This window comes from Lampris incognitus, chromosome 4, assembly GCF_029633865.1.
Source record: "Lampris incognitus isolate fLamInc1 chromosome 4, fLamInc1.hap2, whole genome shotgun sequence".
In the NCBI taxonomy this organism is placed as follows: domain Eukaryota; kingdom Metazoa; phylum Chordata; class Actinopteri; order Lampriformes; family Lampridae; genus Lampris; species Lampris incognitus.
Window position 1 is genome coordinate 31,751,504 of NC_079214.1, and position 21,007 is coordinate 31,772,510.

General features: G+C 42.9%; 1 protein-coding gene across 1 annotated transcript in view; it reads left to right on the forward strand.

Moving 5' to 3' along the window:
• Positions 1-21,007, forward strand: part of greb1 (growth regulating estrogen receptor binding 1) — a 73,226-nt gene that overhangs the window by 42,298 nt on the left and 9,921 nt on the right. The window contains exons 15-29 of the mRNA XM_056278676.1: positions 2,058-2,255; positions 2,614-2,797; positions 3,009-3,192; positions 3,586-3,722; positions 3,905-4,259; positions 7,740-7,855; positions 9,297-9,502; positions 9,773-10,436; positions 10,990-11,146; positions 11,411-11,513; positions 11,666-11,821; positions 12,317-12,453; positions 13,672-13,833; positions 17,765-17,969; positions 18,404-18,566. Of these exons, the coding sequence (XP_056134651.1) occupies positions 2,058-2,255; positions 2,614-2,797; positions 3,009-3,192; positions 3,586-3,722; positions 3,905-4,259; positions 7,740-7,855; positions 9,297-9,502; positions 9,773-10,436; positions 10,990-11,146; positions 11,411-11,513; positions 11,666-11,821; positions 12,317-12,453; positions 13,672-13,833; positions 17,765-17,969; positions 18,404-18,566 (3,127 nt within the window). The remainder of the gene's footprint in view (positions 1-2,057; positions 2,256-2,613; positions 2,798-3,008; positions 3,193-3,585; positions 3,723-3,904; positions 4,260-7,739; positions 7,856-9,296; positions 9,503-9,772; positions 10,437-10,989; positions 11,147-11,410; positions 11,514-11,665; positions 11,822-12,316; positions 12,454-13,671; positions 13,834-17,764; positions 17,970-18,403; positions 18,567-21,007) is intronic.

Below are 21,007 nucleotides of genomic sequence, written 5' to 3' on the forward strand. Positions count from 1 at the left end.
CACATATACATGTGCTACCATGTCTGCATATACACTCACTGGCCACTTTATTAGGTACACCTTGCTAGTACCGGGTTGGACCCCCTTTTGCCTTCAGAACTGCCTTAATCCTTCGTGGCATAGATTCAACAAGGTACTGGAAACATTCCTCAGAGAGTTTGGTCCATATTGACATGATAGCATCACGCAGTTGCTGCAGATTTGTCGGCTGCACATCCATGATGCGAATCTCCCGGTCCACCACATCCCAAAGGTGCTCTATTGGATTGAGATCGGGTGACTGTGGAGGCCATTTGAGTACATTGAACTCATTGTCATATTCAAGAAACCAGTCTGAGATGATTCGAGCTTTATGACATGGCGCGTTATCCTGCTCGAAGTAGCCATCAGAAGATGGGAACACTGTGGTCATAAAGGGATGGACATGGTCAGCAACGATACTCAGGTAGGCTGTGGCGTTGACACGATGCTCAATTGGTACTAAGGGGCCCAAAGTGTGCCATGAAAATATCCCCCACACCATTACACCACCACCACCAGCCTGAACCGTTGATACAAGGCAGGATGGATCCATGCTGTCATGTTGTTGACGCCAAATTCTGACCCTACCATCCGAATGTCGCAGCAGAAATCGAGACTCATCAGACCAGGCAACGTTTTTCCAATCTTCTATTGTCCAATTTTGGTGAGCCTATGCGAACTGTAGCCTCAGTTTCCTGTTCTTAGCTGACAGGAGTGGCACCCGGTGTGGTCTGCTGCTGTAGCCCATCTGCCTCAAGGTTCGACGTGTTGTGCGTTCAGAGATGCTCTTCTGCATACCTCGGTTGTAATGAGTGGTTATTTGAGTTACTGTTGCCTTTCTATCAGCTCGAACCAGTCTGGCCATTCTCCTCTGACCTCTGGCATCAACAAGGCATTTTCGCCCACAGAACTGCCGCTCACTGGATATTTTCTCTTTTTCGGACCATTCTCTGTAAACCCTAGAGATGGTTGTGCGTGAAAATCCCAGTAGATCAGCAGTTTCTGAAATACTCAGACCAGCCCGTCTGGCACCAACAACCATGCCACGTTCAAAGTCACTTAAATCACCTTTCTTCCCCATTCTGATGCTCGGTTTGAACTGCAGCAGATCGTCTTGACCATGTCTACATGCCTAAATGCATTGAGTTGCTGCCATGTGATTGGCTGATTAGAAATTTGCATTAACGAGCAGTTGGACAGGTGTGCCTAATAAAGTGGCCGGTGAGTGTATATACATGCTTATACGTAGGTTTAATTTTTTTTTTTTTTTTGCCAACACTGAGCTAGAGGTTAACTTCTCAGAACAGGACATATTATCCTGACATGCTTCTTTAATCAACAAGGCTAGGATAAAACCTAGTATATGGCTGGACCAGAACTACATTTAGAACGCAGCTGTTTTTTGTGACTACGTTTAAAAAGCTGCTGTTTTGGCATCATTTCCATGAACAGTGGCTGTACTGGACAGCAGTCTTTAAGCCCTAATTATTTATAGAGTTAAATTGCCCCAATTTATTTTCTATATCATATAATTACCTGGCTACAACCACTGCTGCCATGATCACTGGAAAGTCTGGGCGTGACAGCCCTTATAAATGCACTTCAGTTACCACCAACTCTCTGAAGACGCTAATAATTTTCACTCTTACCTCCTTGTGGCTATTAGTGCTGGTGTTTGTGAATTGGACTTTTTTTGCAATGAGGAGTTTCAGTAGTATCCGTGAGCAGCAATATATTACATCATTACCGTGTGAACCGCTGTGCTGATTCATGGCCAACAGGGAAACTTCCACTTCCGTGTTTACCAGTGACATCATTGTGTAACTTCAGTAATGTCATTGGTCGCCACTAGCTGGAATCGTTTTTGGTCACCTGATTCAGCAGCCCTATCGTGTCAAACTGATCACTCATTCAGTCAGTCAGTCAGGGACGTTCACATTTGTAGGGCTGGCCCCGCTGGCTGGTTCAAAAACCTCTATATTTGTATGCGTTTGTCTGCCAAAAACCTATATATGTGTATATGTTTATTTGTGCAGAGTTTCATGTGGCATGGCGTGAGGTGCGTCCCATCCAGCTGGCAGTAGCCAGGAAGCTACTGTCCCATGTGTGTGCCATAGCAGATTCCAGCACACAGAACCTGGACTTAGGCTCCTTTGACAGGGTCAGTTTCCTCATCTGTGTCCCGCCCTCCGAGATCACATTTCAACAGACCGTTATGCACCTCTGGAACTCAGGTGAGTCATACGTTGAGTGTCCATTCTTTTTATTTGTTTAATTCTTCTTCCATTTTATCAGTCTCCTTCATTCTCTCTTCTCCATTTCTGTACTCCTCCTTTATTTACCTCCTATGACATGTCTTGACTTCCTTTCTTTCTTTCTTTCTTGTTTGATGTGATTGTTGCAATTCTTATTTACTTGTTTCCATTCATTGTGTTATCCTTCCTTTCCTTTCCTTCTTCCCCTATTTCTTCCTTTCTCCTTTAGCTATCTGCCTATATTTCTGTATTTAACTGTCTGCCTGTATTACTCTGTCTATGTTTGTCTGTCTGTTTGTTGATTCGTCTGACTTCTATCTATCTTCTCTGTCTCCAGGAGTTCTGCAGGAACTTGGGGGTTTTGATCAGGAGTGTGTGTCTCAGCGAGAAGCTGAGCATTACGTGGTGAAGATGGACCAGAGCGCCCGGGTGCGCATTGATGACCTGATTCAGGAAGCACACAGCAATACATACACTCTCCACATCCTGGTACATGACCACGCCCACTGGGACATCAGCAGGTGTGTTGTTAGATTGAGGAATGAAGGGAGAGAATGTAAGGTGAAGGTCAAGTGAATAATGTATGCTGCCATTTGTTTGTGCATTTCCTTTTGAAAGAGCTTTAACGGAAACCAGCAAAATCATTATACCTTTCAATGTATCTGTGTACCTTCTGTATATCTATCACATTTTGTCTGCCTTTCTGTCTGTCTGTCTGTCTTTCTGTGTCAGTGCTGACTACAGTAGCTCAGATAGTGGTATTGGCCTGGTGGACCAGCTGCTCAACTCTAGAAAGGTCAAAGAGGCTGCAAACATCTTGATTCTCCACGTTACCTCCTTCCCCTTCACTCTACAGACACAGTATACCCGTATCAGCCCATACAATGAGATCCACTGGCCCTCTGCATTCAGTAATGTAAGACAGGTGTTTGCATATGTATTTGTGTAACATGCATGTATGTGTGTATGTTTGTGATTGCATTTGTGTATAGATGTAATTGTACATACACATCTGCTAAAATACACAGTGCTGGCCCTCTCTGCTTAAAAAAATCTAAGATACTGACATATACATACAGTAAAAGCTCCATATGCAGCACACATACAGCACATGTATGTACACCTTTGTTTAAAAAACTGTCAACATAAATCCTTTTTTGTTTTTAATTTGTACGTGTGCGTTTGACCCTATATGTCTTATGGTTTTATCCTGACTGTGTGTGTATGTGTGTCTGTATGGTGTTGGTGTGTGTGCGTGCGTGCGTGCATGTGTGTTTGTTGGTGTGTGTCTATGTGTGAATGCATGCAGGATGTGGACCTTTACCATGAGAGGACACGGTACTTTGGTGTGACAGAGCTTCTAGAGACGACTCATTCTGGGAGCAGCCTGCCTCTAATGCGATATGACTCCTCCTTTGAAAGCATGGCATCTGCACTAGAGGAGATGTAAGACACACACACACATGCACTAAACACTTTCAAATATGCTGGACAATACTTGGGTGAATCAGGTTAAAGCAGTTAACAAAAATAAAGATAAGATAAAAAAAATTCTCACTCACCTACTCAGTCTCTATTTCTCAGTTAATATATCTTTCCCTCTTTCTTTTTCTCTCTCTTTCTTCCAGGTTTCCAAAACTTCACAGTGCAGTTATCCGAACTACAGTTCTGATCCAGCAGTACTGTATAGCTCTGATGGCTGCATCCGGCAGAATTGGCATCTCCCACAACAACCTCCATAAACACACCTCTGTGGAGACCCTGGAGATTGTCCAATCACTGCTCACATCAGCCCAGCGATGCCCTGCCCACCATGGTCACATGGTGCTGCTACGGATCCCTTCATTGGCTCTTGGAGTATGGGCCCACAGGCGGCTGACCAGTGTGAGGAGGCGGCTGGGTCTGGAGGATAGCTTTGAAATCATACTCGGAAACCCCAGCGAGACTTTGAATGTTGGGCAGAGGTTTACCAATCACCTCAAGGTAGGGAATGAACTCAAATTCTTAGGGATTAAAACCCTAACAGGCTGATGCAAAGATAGATACAAACAAATGGAGAGGGGTCTATTAAAAAGTCTGTGTGCAATATTGGGTCTCAAACCAAGTCAGATGTGGGAATTACCTACTTGATATTCCTGACTTCCAACCGTAAAGCGTACCAGTGTCTGAAGCTTGAAAAGATTCCATATAAACAAAGAAAATAAATGAACTTGAGAAAAAGGTGTTTGTTTTGTAGGGGTACAAACTGTTGAAATAGTAATAGAGAAGCCACCTGGCATACAGCACCAATTTGCAGAAGATAAAGGTATTTGACTCAATAATGCATTTTAATAGCTTAAAGTTGTCTTAAGAAGATTGTCCACCATTCACTGTATACTGTGGTTTGTTGAATTCCACGTGAGTTTACTAGTAGGAATTACAATATTGCACTTTTCCTAGTCTGAAGTTAGCTATTCCAGCTTTCTGAGTTGACTGAAACGGAGCACAAATCTCTTTGAATCCCGGCCTCTATCATTAAGCAGTTTGAATAACAACAGCAAATCAAAGCAAGCAAGACAAACCCATTCAAATATGAAAGTAGCGGATACACTGCATGTTTGCTGACATGTGCCATTCTCAATCGCACTCGTCCACCTGAGGTTTTGTTTGCTGCATTCAATTCATCGTTTGTTGAGGATTTGGAGTTTGAGCCAAGACTTTGGGGGTGGGGGTTGTCAAATAATAACAAAATCAACTCATCTTGTATTTTTGAATGCAGGGTGATTGGAAGCTCATTTCATTCAGTAACGCCTGCTTATATTTACTTGTCATATTATGTATATATTTTGTATTATATTACACATTCATATTATATACAGTGCATCCGGAAAGTATTCACACCCCTTCACTTTCCCCACATTTTGTTATGTTACAGCCTTATTCCAAAATGGATTAACTTCCTTTTTTCTCTCATCAATCTACACACAATACCACATAATGACAAAGTGAAAAAGGTTTTGTAGACATTTTTGCAAATGTATTAAAAATAAAAAACTTAAATATTGCATGTACATAAGTATTCACACCCTTTGCTATGACACTCAAAATTGAGCTCAGGTTCATCCTGTTTCCACTGATCATCCTTGAGATGTTTCTACATCTTGATTGGAGTCCACCTGTAGTAAATTTAATTGACTGGACATGATTTGGAAAGGCACACACCTGTCTATATAAGGTCCCACTGTTGACAGTGCATGTCAGAGCAGAAACCAAGCCATGAAGTCAAAGGAATTGTCTGTGGACCTCCGAGACAGGATTGTATCGAGGCACAGATCGGGGAAAGGGTACAAAAAAATTTCTACAGCTTTGAAGGTCCTGAAGAGCACAGTGGTCTCCATCATTCGTAAATCGAAGAAGTTTGGATCCACCAGGACTCTTCCTAGAGCTGGCCGCCCAGCCAAACTGAGCAATCGAGGGAGAAGGGCCTTGGTCAGGGAGGTGACCAAGAACCCGATGGTCACTCTGACAGAGCTCCAGCGTTCCTCTGTGGAGATAGGAGAACCTTCCAGAAGGACCATCTCTGCAGCACTCCACCAATCAGGCCTTTACGGTAGAGTGGCCAGACGGAAGCCTCTGCTCAGTAAAAGGAACATGACAGCCCGCTTGGAGTTTGCCAGAAAGCACCTAAAAGACTCTCAGACCATGAGAAACAAGAGTCTCTGGTCTGATGAAACCAAGATTGAACTCTTTGGCCTGAATGCCAAACGTCACGTCTGGAGGAAACCAGGCACCTCTCATCACCTTGCTAATACCATCCCTACAGTGAAGCATGGTGGTGGCAGCATCATGCTGTGGGGATATTCTTCAGCGGCAGGAACTGGGAGACTAGTCAGGATCAAGGGAAAGATGAATGGAGCAAAGTACAGAGAGATCCTTGATGAAAACCTGCTCCAGAGTGCTCAGGACCTCAGACTCGGGTGAAGGTTTACCTTTCAACACGACAACGACCCTAAGCACACAGCCAAGACAACGAAGGAGTGGCTTCGGGACAAGTCTGTGAATGTCCTTGAGTGGCCCACCCAGAGCCCAGACTTGAACCCCATTGAAAATCTCTGGAAAGACCTGAAAATAGCTGTGCAGCAATGCTCCCCATCTAACCTTACAGAGCTTGAGAGGATCTGCAGAGAAGAATGGGAGAAATACCCTAAATATAGGTGTGCCAAGCTTGTAGCTTCATACTCATACAAGAAGACTTGAGGCTGTAATCGCTGCCAAGGGTGCCTCAACCAAGTACTGAGTAAAGTGTGTGAATACTTATGTACATGCAATATTTCAGTTTTTTATTTTTAATAAATTTGCAAAAATTTCCACAAAACCTTTTTCGCTTTGTCATTATGGGGTATTGTATGTAGATTGATGAGAAAAAAAGGAATTTAATCCATTTTGGAATAAGGCTGTAACATAACAAAATGTGGGGAAAGTGAAGGGGTGTGAATACTTTCCGGATGCACTGTATATATATATCAACACAGATACAGGAAAAAAGATTTTAATACATTGCAGTACAGGCCTGTTTCGTGCATCTCGCACTCATCAGCTGCTAATGTTTGTGTGTGTGTGTGTGTGTGTGTGTGTGTGTATATATATATATATATATATATATATATATATATATATATATCAACCCGGATACAGGAAAAACGTTTTAATGCATTGCAGTATGGGCCTGTTTCGTGTGTCTCGCATTCATTAGCTGCTACAGCTAATGAGTGCGAGACACAATGCATTAAAACTTTTTTCCTGTATCCGTGTTGATATTCCGCTCCTCATTAGTTGAGCACTTACAACACCATTGATGGTTTCAGAAAAAAACACTATATTTAATATATATAGATACGTATACTTAGCACAAAAAGTAAGGAAATATGTGTTTGGTAGATTATTTCTTTGTCGTAACAAGCTTCTTGGCAATAAATCTTATACCGTTGGAAAGCCTGTTTATTTCCCTTTTAAATGGTGCCACATTTGTAAGGAACATCCATTTGTGGGATGAGCAGCAGAGGTGAGTATGTGGGTTGCGCCCATGAAAAATTGGCCAAATCTTCTCTGCCAATGCCAAACAGCTTATTTTGCTGTTGCTATTGACTTGTGTTGAGCTTCTGGTACCCCAGGTGCTGACAATCAGGTGCCTGATAAAATATTTATTGCCAAGAAGCATTGTTACAACAAAGAAATAATCTACCAAACACAAATTTCCTTACTACACACACACACACACACACACACACATATATATATATATATATATATATATATATATATATATATATATATATATATTACTAGTAATATATATTATGCAGAGGAAATCATACCCACAATCTGAAAAGCTTCATCGAAAAGTAACCTTACTTTTATGTTTTAATTTAAAATTATCAGAGCATTCTAGAATTTATATTTTGTGCTTGTGTGTATTTGATTCAGACATGGTTGAAAATCCAGGATGCTGACTGGGTTCCCCATACCTATCTGGAGCTGGAGGCCCTGCCTTGCATCCTCATCCTGTCAGGAGCTGAACCACTGGGAGAGTCCCTGCCCAGGTACACATGCTAGCCTTATCATTTAACCTTAACCTTGGAGCCGAAAGCGCTAACCCTTCCCCGGGGTTTCATCTTTTAAAGAGCTGAACCTTGGAAAGAATACACATGTGCAAACACAAAATCTCATGAGGTTCTTTTGAGCAAGTGAGAGAAAGAGGGACTAGACAGGCCAAGGAGACTTGGGAATCATCCCACTGAAAACTTGAATTCTGTTACAAGTCTATATCTGGGTTTGTTTGTTTGGTGAAGTCTTATATTTTAATAGCATTCCTCCTTGGATGGATGGAGCAGCTTTAAGTCCTTACTGATGTAGAAGAGACATCATGTGATGTTTTACATTTAAATTTAGCGGATGCTCATTTAGCAGGCGCTTTTTATACATTGACAAAAGGAAAGTAAGCAATAAGCAGACATTCCCAAGTCAGTTTAAAGGCATCTTAGGGCACTAAAAAGTAAATGTATAATATCCCAAGAGTACATGTTATGTGCAACAGGTAGATAACCAATAGTGAGGTGGGTAATAGGGGAGTTCATATTAACTGGGCAATGCTACAAATCTGTATCACAATTATCCCTCATAGTAACGGGTGACTGCATGTCCACCAGAAAAATCCACACAGCTGAGGCTTATATAAATATCTCATTGCTGATAGTGGAAAAAGTCCTTGGCATCAACAAGAGCTTTATATGTTTTGCATGTTGTAACATTTACACATTATCATTTGCTCGATGTTACAAATATGTCAACTAGCAGCAATATGCAATGCTTTTCTTTTTTAAATATGACTTTGCAATAGTGCTAAAGGCAATGATCTTTTATGCACGCAAAAAAAAGTAAAGTGCCTGGTGGTAATGGAGGCTAAAATATCTAATTGCTTTTTGTGCTGTTTTCTCTAGTAAAGCCACCAAAAGTGAAAATTTAGGATAATTAAGTTTTTTTGTCAATCAGTCACCTATGGCCATGAGCTTTGGGTAGTGACCGAAAGGGTGAGATGGCGGATACAAACGGCTGAAATGAGTTTCCTCCATAGGGTGTCTGAGCTCAGCCTTAGAGATAGGGTGAGGAACTCAGACATCCAGAGGGAGCTCAGAGTAGAGCTGCTGCTCCTTCGCATCGAAAGGAGCCAGTTGAGGTGGTTCGGGCATCTGATTAGGATGCCTCCTTGGGCGCCTTCCTTTGGAGGTTTACCGGGTACAGCCAACTGGGAGGAAACCCTGGGGTAGACCCAGAACTCGCTGGAGGGACTACATGTCCAAGCTGGCCTGGGAACGCCCTGGGATCCCCCCCGGGAGGAGCTGGAGGGCATTGCTGGGGAGAGGGACGTCTGGAGTGCCCTACTTAGCTTGCTGCCACTGTGACCCAACCCCAGACAGCAGGTGAAGATGAATGAATGAATGAAGTGTATTTGTATTATGAATAGCTCAAAAACTTTTTGCCTAGGTCGTTGAAGTACTGTGACCTGCGAGTGATAAGCTCAGCTTACCTTCAGCGTACTACGCTTGAGCAAGAGTTAGGATTGGCTGCCTACTTGGTAAGGGCAGAGTCACGACCCCTGCACAACCTCGGACCAGGGAGCGACTTGCTTGAGAGTGATGCAGACAAACTCAGCAGTACTGACAATGAGGAGGAGGAGGGGCAGGAGAATGGTGAGTCAAAACGCACATACACACAAGTGCTCAATTGATGGTTTTTCATGTCTACCCAAACTACATATTATCTATATATCAATTTAAAAATGTTTGAAGTACTCTTGAGTGTTATGAATTATTGTTTTTTTTTTAATGTTTATCTGAAGGGAGATTTCACCTGGTCTCATCTATTTTACATGTGAACAGTGGATATTGTGATTTTATTAAGAGTCTTTTTTCTGTGTGTCCTTTTCTTTTTTCCCCCTCTCCATCACATTCTGGCCACAGGGGATTCCCCGCCATCATCCAGCCAGCCCCTTCAGTCCTGCCCAGACAGTGGCAGCTCAGAACCCTGTCCTGCCCACAACACCACTTCTACTAATATCCAGAGTGGAGCCATGGACACTTTCTCAACTCAGGCCCAACTTCAGTCTCCTTCCCAAGCTCAGCCTCAAACTCAGCTCCAGGCCTTATCTCAGTCCATTCCTTTTCCTCAACCTATGCCCCGCCACCAGTCCCCATCCCAGCATCAAGCACAAATTCATCCCCGGCTGCAATCCATCTCCCAACTCCAATCACAACCCCAACTCCAAAGCCAAATAAACCCCCAATCTGTATCTCAAACCAATCCCCGACCTTACCCCCAAATTTTTTCCCATTACCAGACCTTGTCGCAGCAGCAACCTTTCTCCCACTCTCAGTCTCAACCTCAACCTCAACCCCCTCCCCAGTCCCATCGCCGGCCCTCTAAATCCACCTCCTCCGACTCCTCATCGCCCCGCACCCCCTCTCCCCATCAAAGCTGCTCCTGGGCAAGGGGGGTGAGTCGCCCACCCTCTGTGCTCCTCCCCCGTGCGCTCTATGACATCATCACCGCCAGCGATGGCAGTGGACTTCCACGGTGTACATCCTTCCTGCCACATATGTCTGTAGCCTGGGCTAGCAGCTTCAGGTAAGATAAACATACACAAAGTAAACACCAGCACAGACTATGAAAATGAAAAGCCAAAACACCAGATGGCAAAAAGAAAAACAAGTCACACCCACAAATAAGAACTCATTGATTTATGCCGTCATTGAGTACTTTAAGAAAATCATATAGAGCAACACAGAAATAATACAAGTTTGTAATGTATATGAAGACCAGCCATCCTTCCTCCTAAATAGTACTTTAAACTGTGTAAACCATACATTACATTTTTCCACTTTATTTTTGAGATCTTAATCTAGACAAGTTTTGTTTTAGATCACATTGCTGTATTAACTCCACTCTATTTCTTTTGCAATGGTTGCATTCTGGCTGGATAGTGTCCAGGCTCTGTAAAATCCCATTCAAAATCCAAGCCTAGCTAATTTTTATCTGGTTCTGAAGATCCAGTTCAAATTGAACATTAACTGATTTCTGTGCAATCTGATGAGTCACTTAGCTTAGATGAATCACGTTGAAACACTGTGCAAAAGCAAAGCCAAAGTGTGCTTTTTGTCTTTTTTGCCTGTGTTCATAGGCCCTTGTTGAGTAAAATGATGACGTGTACCGAGCAATCGCTCTATTATCGCCAGTGGACTGTTCCTCGGTCATACCATATGGACAGCAGTAATCGTACCGAGGGACGTAGTGACAATTTTCATCCTCGCAGGTTGCTGCTTAGTGGACCCCCACAGGTACATCTTTGTTTTGTTTTTTGTTTTTTTGTCTTTCTCTTTGTTTCTTGCTTTTTCTTTCTTTCTGGCTTGCTTTTTCTTTCTTCCTGTTGTAAGACAAGGATTGATCCATGACATCAGACAGGTTAAGGTCTTACAGGGCATCCCTTGACTGACAACCTTGTATTTCCTCTGTGTTCTGAAAACTGCTCTGTGTTGGAAGGCTATGTTTGCATTTTTAAGTCAACTCTGTATGTTAATGCTAAACTTGGGGTCTTCTGATAGGTGGGTAAGACTGGAGCGTACCTCCATTTCCTGGGTATTCTGTCTCAGATGCTGATTAGACTAATGGAGGTGGACATCTATGACGAAGAAGACGTCAACTACAGTCAGTACTCAACAGTAGTAGATGTTTTTCTTAGCAGAGTTTGCCAAGCCCAGCTAAACATATTTCTGAAATAAATTTTCTAGGAGGACAAATGTGTTTTTTCATTTTTATTTACTATATTCATGTGTCAATGTGTCTATTTGTGTGTCAAGATGGTCATGTGGAGGAAGTGCATTATCACCCACTGGGCTCCCCCTGGCCTAATCCAGAAATTATGAGAACCATACCTTTTGACTACACCATTCATGACCCCAAATACGATGACATCAGCTCTATCTACTGCCCTGAATATAAACCCAGTACTGATGGTAAGTACTAAACACTGACCAACTGAAGGACACACGGGCATTGAGGCAGAGATCAACATATTAATCACAACCTCTGAAATTATGTCAACAACATCCACAGTCCCAACACAGTACTTACAAAGTACGATGGAAGAAAGAGAGGAAGAAAAGAGGGATAGAGAGAAAACGGAAAGTCAACAAGTTATTGTCTTGTTTCTAAAGTTTACACTGGCTAAACTACATAGGTTGAAAGTCAGGTGAACTCAATGGGATCCTAAACATTTTCTAAACCCAATCTGCACAATTGCCTTCATCTTGTAATTTGCATGATCAGTCATAGACTGGAGATAAATGACAAATCCCATCCTCAAGACAATACCAGTCACTGAATGCTTTAATGTACAAAAAAATGCCAGTGTTTCATTCATTTTTGCAGGTGCCTGTGAATTATACAACTGAACTTTTCTGTGCCATTGTATTGTATTGACTTCCCTTTTCCTCTGTTCTCACCCCCAGGAGACCCTTTGTGGCAGGAGGAAGTGTACCTGCGTAGACGGACATCTAGGATCAAGCTGTCTAAATACGCAGCCTACAACACCTACCACCACTGTGAACAGTGTCACCAGTACATGGGCTTCAACCCTCGATATCAGGTCCACAGAAGACACACCAAATACATAACGTGCACATATACACAAGCATACACAGATAAAAACATATACAGAAAAACACTGGTTTTCCTGTCGATGTGTGCGTGAATGTCCACTGCTAATCTCGCATACTACTGGGCCTGTCAGTCTAATAATTTTTATGCGCTGTTATGACTTTAAATCAAAGCAAAATCCACCTTGATTTGGAACTTCTTTTTGCAGTTGATGTAGCACATCCCAACTATCTGTGAATGTAAGCATGTTAAGAGTGGCTTTAACACAGAAAACATTTGCGAAAGTGTTAGTTATTTTTCATTCATTCATTCATTCATTCATTCATCATTTATGTATTCCACTCATGCTAATGCACAGCTCCAGAAAAGAAAAAAAAATGATTCGCCATCAAAACACAACTCTATTTACGTTTTATTTTAACTTGGTACAACGCATGGTTTTCAACTGTTTCTTTCAGTGGACCATGTTAAGACAAGTCTGAATTGTACTGTAAGCTACTGGTTTTCCAAAAGGAGATATACATTTTTGAAGGCTTACACCTTGTCCTAACTGCATTTGTAGTGAGCAAAAATCAAACACAAAACACATAGCTCTCATTATAATCGAGGCTGTCCCAACCAGCTGCAAGCGTCAGAATGCGGAGTGCCTCTATTCCCAGGCCCATTGACAGACACCTTGTCTCTATTTTTTAATGCTTGCCTCACCATGTTGCTATAGAAAAAATTGTGATATCTAGCAGATCAGGTAGGGCAACCTGATTGGTCCGTGGTTTGTTTACATTTTAACTTCATGCGCTGCCTCAAGGGTTCTAGTGAAGATAGCCTTGTGCCACGATTTTACATTTGTACACACGAATGCTGGTAGGGCAAGATGATAAACATTGCACCATTGGACTGCGTTGAAGCCCAGCAAGAAGGTTATTTTCTCAGTATTAAAATGATAGTGAAGTTTTTGTCCATGTAATTGTAAATATAATGAGGTCTACGTTCAAAAGAAGTGAACTTGTCCTTTAAACATCTGCAGTCTTCCTGTCCCTTTTTCCACATAGGAGTATGTGTGTGTGTGTGTGTGTGTGTGTGTGTGTGTGAGTGAAATGAAGCAGCATTTATTTACAATGATGCACGACTGAGACATGCTCCAGAATGCATCTCTCTCTCTCTCTCGCTCACTGTCTCTTTCTGATGATACATCTTTTCCTCTATTCAGATATATGAGTCAACACTGCATGCCTTCACATTCTCCCACCTCTTGCTGGGGGAGGAGATACAGCTCTACTTCATCATCCCCAAGTCTAAAGAGCACTACTTCAGCTTCAGACAACCAGGGGGGCAGCTTGAAAGTATGAGGCTTCCTCTCACCTCTGATTGGGTAAATCATTTAATCGTCTAAACTGAATCACAAGTTTGATCGATAAAGTGAAGGTACTGACATCTAGAGTAACTTACACAAAAGTGCTACAAGTAGAATAAGCTTAAATTCCAAGTTAAAAACATTACGGGCAACGAACAGAAATATTTCCAAACACAGTCATAGTGCCTTGACAATAGATGTAACAAAATCATCCTAGAGTGATTGTGTTGATAACAAATTGCAAGGAGAGTAAATATGAAAAATATTAGCCAGGAGAGACTATATTTCAATTGCGCCTGAGACGAACAGGGTGCAGAAGTTGCAGATGGTCTCACTCCTTGGGACTTCCTGGAATGCAAATGACACATCAAGCAACTGACCGGCCACCAGAATGAGAGTTAGACTATGAAACTCACCACTTTAGGAATTAAGGCCTTTCCAGACCCAAAACAAGGACACATAGTGTAATGGATGCAAAGCACAACTGTTGTGTGGCTTTGTTGTTAACAAAACGATATGGGATCTTTGCCTTAAGTTTTTAATTGAAAGTAGGCCTAGTGTTTGACTGTTCATTTTCAGTTGAGAAGCTAACATTACATATCATTTACAAATATACGCTTTACACTGACATTATGAAATATATGATTTTGTACCGGTTCAATCGAGCTAAAGTTAGCTCATCTGAATCATGATTTTAGCAAACCAACTATCCAGAAAAGCAAGCTGACACATAGGAAACGCTAAGAAAACCTTTATGAAAAGAGTTATGTGTTTGAGCTTGTTAAAAATGATAGAGCACATTTTGCTTTCATCTCTGTTGATGGCGTTCCTGTGAAATTCTACACTGAATGAACGAAATTACATGGGCAATACCAAGTGATAGAAAACCAGGAAGAAGCTAAGAAAGATTAGTGGTGAGGGGGCAGAAAAAAACATTTTCCCAATTTTCTTTCAAAAAAAGGTGGCACGGTGGCCCAGTGGCTAGCACTGTTGCCTCACAGCAAGAAGGTCCTGGGTTCAAACCCCAGGTGGTCCCAGGTCCTATCTGTGTGTGGAGTTTGCATGTTCTCCCCGTGTCTGCGTGGATTTCCTCTGTGTGCTCCGGTTTCCTCCCACCATCAAAAAGACATACATGTTAGGGTTAATACTCCTGTCTGTGCCGCTTACCAAAGAAGAACTGAAGTTGGTCCCCGGGCGCTGCAGCTGCCCAATGCTGCTTTACAATAGGATGGGTTAAATGCAGGAAACACATTTCATTGTAATCTACAAGGACAAAATAAAGTGGCTTTCATTTCAATTGAAATGAGGATTATAATGTTAATTTAAAAAAAACTTAAAATCTTAACATCTTACAGCAACATATTTTTTTGATGCAGTCATTCACCATCTTTTTGGGGGGTTGCAGCATCATAATCTGCAATAACATTTGAATTTTCCTTAAAGACCACACACAATCTTACGCACATATGCCAAAAAATTCACAAAACACCTTTGCCCTTTCTTATTTGCATCCAAAAATCATGTGTTTCATGTGGTCGTTGAGTTTTATCTTTCAGCTGAAGCTAGTTCTCACCTTATATCATATACACTCACTGGCCACTTTATTTGGTACACCTTGCTAGTACCGGGTTGGACCCCCTTTTGCCTTCAGAACTGCCTTAATCCTTCGTGGCATAGATTCAACAAGGTACTGGAAAAATTCCTCAGAGAGTTTGGTCCATATTGACATGATAGCATCACCGCAGTTGCTGCAGATTTGTCGGCTGCACATCCATGATGCGAATCTCCCGGTCCACCACATCCCAAAGGTGCTCTATTGGATTGAGATCTGGTGACTGTGGAGGCCATTTGAGTACAGTGAACTCATTGTCATGTTCAAGAAACCAGTCTGAGATGATTCGAGCTTTATGACATGGCGCGTTATCCTGCTCGAAGTAGCCATCAGAAGATGGGAACACTGTGGTCATAAAGGGATGGACATGGTCAGCAAAAATACTCAGGTAGGCTGTGGCGTTGACACGATGCTCAATTGGTACTAAGGGGCCCAAAGTGTGCCAAGAAAATATCCCCCACACCATTACACCACCACCACCAGCCTGAACCATTGATACAAGGCAGGATGGATCCATGCTTTCATGTTGTTGACGCCAAATTCTGACCCTACCATCCGAATGTCGCAGCAGAAATCGAGACTCATCAGACCAGGCAACGTTTTTCCAATCTTCTATTGTCCAATTTTGGTGAGCCTGTGCGAATTGTAGCCTCAGTTTCCTGTTCTTAGCTGACAGGAGTGGCACCCGGTGTGGTCTTCTGCTGCTGTAGCCCATCTGCCTCAAGGTTCGACGTGGTGTGCGTTCAGAGATGCTCTTCTGCATACCTCGGTTGTAATGAGTGATTATTTGAGTTACTGTTGCCTTTCTATCAGCTCGAACCAGTCTGGCCATTCTCCTCTGGCATCAACAAGGCATTTTCGCCCACAGAACTGCCACTCACTGGATATTTTCTCTTTTTCGGACCATTCTCTGTAAACCCTAGAGATGGTTGTGCGTGAAAATCCCAGTAGATCAGCAGTTTCTGAAATACTCAGACCAGCCCGTCTGGCACCAACAACCATGCCACGTTCAAAGTCACTTAAATCACCATTCTTCCCCATTCTGATGCTCGGTTTGAACTGCAGCAGATCGTCTTGACCATGTCTACATGCCTAAATGCATTGAGTTGCTGCCATGTGATTGGCTGATTAGAAATTTGCGTTAACGAGCAGTTGGACAGGTGTGCCTAATAAAGTGGCCGGTGAGTGTATCCTGCCTGCATTCCCTTTTGAGAAACAGTTGAGTGGTTGTCCAGTGCTGAGCACCTATTTTTCCACTAGGTGCTGCTATAGATTCAGGATAGGCAAGCCGAGGGTTCCCAAACACTTACATGCTTAGGTACCATCTAATAGATACACATGGGCTAAAAATGCCCCACATTTTAGCCTAATGTGATTTTGAGTGTGTTTGTGTGTTGCTGCACAGAATTGAATGTAGAAATAGACTCTACTCAAACTGTAGAGTTAACCATGAAACTGTAAAAGTTAAACCTCTGCTTACCATTACTCTGTGTTTCACAGACTTGAGCATTCACTGCGATGATGTCAGTGTGTTTGGCTCAGTTTAAAGTTATGTGGCGGTTGGCAAACCAATTCAAGGTGCAGTCAGCAGTTTGTTCTGTGCATGGAAAATTATGTTCTTATACTTACATCTTCTGTTTGTGTGAGGGAAGAGGCAAATGGAGGATGCAAGAAGCCCTCTGTAGTGTGGCAAGAAAGGAATTGTCAAAGTGTCACATTAAAGCCTAGTGCTGCAATAATTAATCAATTTCAAATGTTTTCCATTTTTCCCTTTGTGGCGGGCAATGGTGACTGTGGTGGGCCACCACAGAATAGTCTATGTATGGGAAACATTTATTTTATCTCAGTCCTATCATCAGATGAAGTAATAGTGAAATTAAATTGTTATTTATTTTGTTGAAGAATAGCTAAAGAACACCTAGGAGTTAACAGACTGCACTTTAAATACTAATTAAACCTGGTAACACATGGTTTATCTGATGAAGTTAAAAATCCAGTCACAGAAACACCAGAATTTACCAGATTTTTAAACCCCTTGGCAGCTTGGCCTAACAGTGAGGAAGACGTGTCCTTCAACAAGACGAATAAGACACAAACTCCTTCCACTTCGGCTCAGTGTTCTTGTTCAAGTTAACTGCATCCCATCCAGGACAAGCACCCCCTTGAGAGGGGTAAACAAATAGAGATTTTTTCCACAGGAATCCATTAAATATCACATTATTACAAATCCAAGATAAGGGGGACATTTTCTAAAGCTATTTAGCCTTTATCTAGGTAATGTTTGATAGATTTAGTTGATTTGCACCAAATATTTTGATACTTTCTCTCCTTTTCCAGAGCCCAGACTGCATAAAGAGCCCCATCTTCACCCCAACAACAGGTCGCCATGAGCATGGTTTATTTAATCTTTATCACGCCATGGATGGAGCCTCTCATCTCCATATCCTGGTGGTCAAGGAGTATGAGATGGCTGTCTATAAGAAATACTGGCCCAACCACATCATGTTGGTGCTACCCACGGTCTTCAATGGAGCTGGTATAGGTAAAACTAATGCCACTGTTGCTACCCCAACTGCCAGTGATAAAGCACAAGGATTTTACAAATTCTGAAAATATTGTCTTTAATTTTTAAATAAAGTTGTTGAAAGTTGTGAAATTTGCTGACAGGTTTAACTTGATGGTGTATTTTATTGTTAGCTGTTTCACTTTTTTAGTGATGCATTAGCCTAACCATAGTGAGCTATGGAGTTTTGAATTCTACTTTTATCATATTATTTGATGTTAAAATTAGAAATCTAGCTTTGAAACAGTTTGTCTTTGGCACACATTGACACCTGGAATTTAGTGGTATTCCCATTCATATCTATTCTGTCCCTCTGGATGTGTATCACAGCACTTTTCTAACCATGTCCCTTTCCCCTATACTGTAGTTGCAGCCTAGCAACTTAATCATCTTCACATCATCATCCCTTGCAGGTGCTGCCCACTTCTTAATCAAGGAGTTGTCCTATCACAACCTAGAACTGGAGCGCAGTCGGCAGTTGGAGGGTGGTGGCCCAGCAGGAGAAGTCTGGCCCTTCATCATCCTGGCTGACGACTCATGTGTCATGTGGAATGCAGTTGATCTTGATGCACGCAGGTACGTTTACTGAAGCATGCATACAAACCCCAATTCCACTGAAGTTGGGGCGTTGTGTAAAACGTGAATAAAAACAGAATACAATGATTTGCAAATCCTTTTCGACCTATACTCAATTGAATACACTACAAAGACAAGATATTTAATGTTCAAACTGATAAACTTTATTGTTTTTTGCAAATATTCACTCTTTTTGCATTTGATGCCTGCAACACGTTCCAAAGAAGCTGGGACAGGGGCAACAAAAGACTGGGAAAGTTGAGGAATGCTCAAAAAACACCTGTTTGGAACATTCCGCAGGTGAACAGGTTAATTGGAAACAGGTGAGTGTCATGACTGGGTATAAAAGGAGCATCCCCGAAAGGCTCAGTCATTCACAAGCAAGGATGGGGTGAGGTTCACCACATTGTGAACAACTGTGTGAGCAAATAGTCCAACAGTTTAAGAACAACGTTTCTCAACGTACAATTGCAAGGAATTTAGGGATTTCATCATCTACGGTCCATGATATCATCAAAAGGTTCAGAGAATCCGGAGAAATCTCTGCACGTAAGCGGCAAGGCCGAAAACCAACACTGAATGCCTGTGACCTTCGATCCCTCAGGCGGCACTGCATTAAAAACTGACATCATTCTGTAAAAGATATTACCACGTGGGCTCAGGAACACTTTGGAAAACCATCGTCAGTTAACACAGTTCGTCGCTACATCTACAAGAGTTAAAACTCTACCATGCAAAGCGAAAGCCATATATATCAACAACACCCAGCTTCTCTGGGCCCAGCTCATCTGAGATGGACTGACGCAAAGTGGAAAAGTGTGCTGTGGTCTGACGAGTCCACATTTCAAATTGTTTTTGGAAATCAGGGACGTCGTCTCCTCCGGGCTAAAGAGGATAAGGACCATCCAGATTGTTATCAGCACAAAGTTCAAAAGCCAGCATCTGTGATGGTATGGGGGTGTGTTAGTGCCCATGGCATGGGTAACTTGCACATCTGTGAAGGCGCCATTAATGCTGAAAGGTACATACAGGTTTTGGAGCAACATATGCTGCCATCCAAGCAACGTCTTTTTCAGGGACATCCCTGCTTATTTCAGCAAGACAATGCCAAGCCACATTCTGCATGTGTTACAACAGCGTGGCTTCGTAGTAAAAGAGTGCGGGTACTAGACTGGCCTGCCTGCAGTCCAGACCTGTCTCCCATTGAAAATATGTGGCACATTATGAAGCGCAAAATACGACAACAGAGACCCCGGACTGTTGAGCAACTGAAGTCGTACTTCAAGCAAGAATAGGAAAGAATTCAACCTACAAAGCTTCAACAATTACTGTCCTCAGTTCCTAAATGCTTATTGAGTGTTGTTAAAAGAAAAGGTGATGTAACACAGTGGTAACCATGCCCCTGTCCCAGCTTTTCTGGAACGTGTTGCAGGCATCAAATTCAAAATGAGTGAATATTTGCAAAAAACCAATAAAGTTTATCAGTTTGAACATTAAATAGCTTGTCTTTGTAGTGTATTCAATTGAATATAGGTCGAAAAGGATTTGCAAATCATTGTATTGTGGCAGGAATGAGGAAAAACACAGGAGACCAAGGCGAGTTTGATGTTTATTCCTCAACTCCAAAAACCAACTGCAGCAGGAACAACCCTGCACCGGCGAGCCCGGGAACGTAAACCACACCCCCAGCTCACAGTCCTGCTGGGTGAGAGGCATAGCCCCTAGTGTCCGCCACACAGCCCCCCGAACACCCAGAAGGGACTCCTGGAAAGAAAATTAGTGTCTCACTGGAGGCTTAAGCAGCCTGCCATAACGGCTGCACCGTCCCTCAGCCGAAACAGTAGGTGAAACACAGTCCAAAGCTGGCTAAGAAGCAGAACGCTGAACCCGTGAAGACACTGCCGGGGTCCTGGAAGGAGGACGACCCCGACGGGGAACCTGGGCCGGAAACACAACTTCGCCTGCCACCCTGTGTGCCGGTTTAAGCCTATCAAGCGTGACACGCTCCCTACGCCCACCCATATCTAGCACAAAACCCTTAGGAGCCGTCTCAAGAACCCGAAATGGGCCATCGTATGGGGGTTGGAGGGGCGAGCGGTGAGCATCATGCCGTACAAAAACAAAACGAGCCGACATGAGCTCCGCAGGCACGAACGACCGCGGAAAACTGGTGAACGGGGCCTGGAACCCGAGTGCTGTCGGACAAAAAAGGATAAACGGCCGGACGAGGTCGAGGAGCGGAACTCCCAGGCAAAAATTCCCCAGGGACGCGGAGCGGCTGACCAAGCACCAGCTCAGCGGGTGACGCGTCGAGGTCCTCCTTAGGAGCCGAACGCAACCCGAGCATAACCCAAGGTAAACGATCCACCCAGTTACCATCCGAGAGCGCAGCACGCAGCGCTGCCTTGAGCGACCGGTGAAAACGTTCACACAAGCCATTA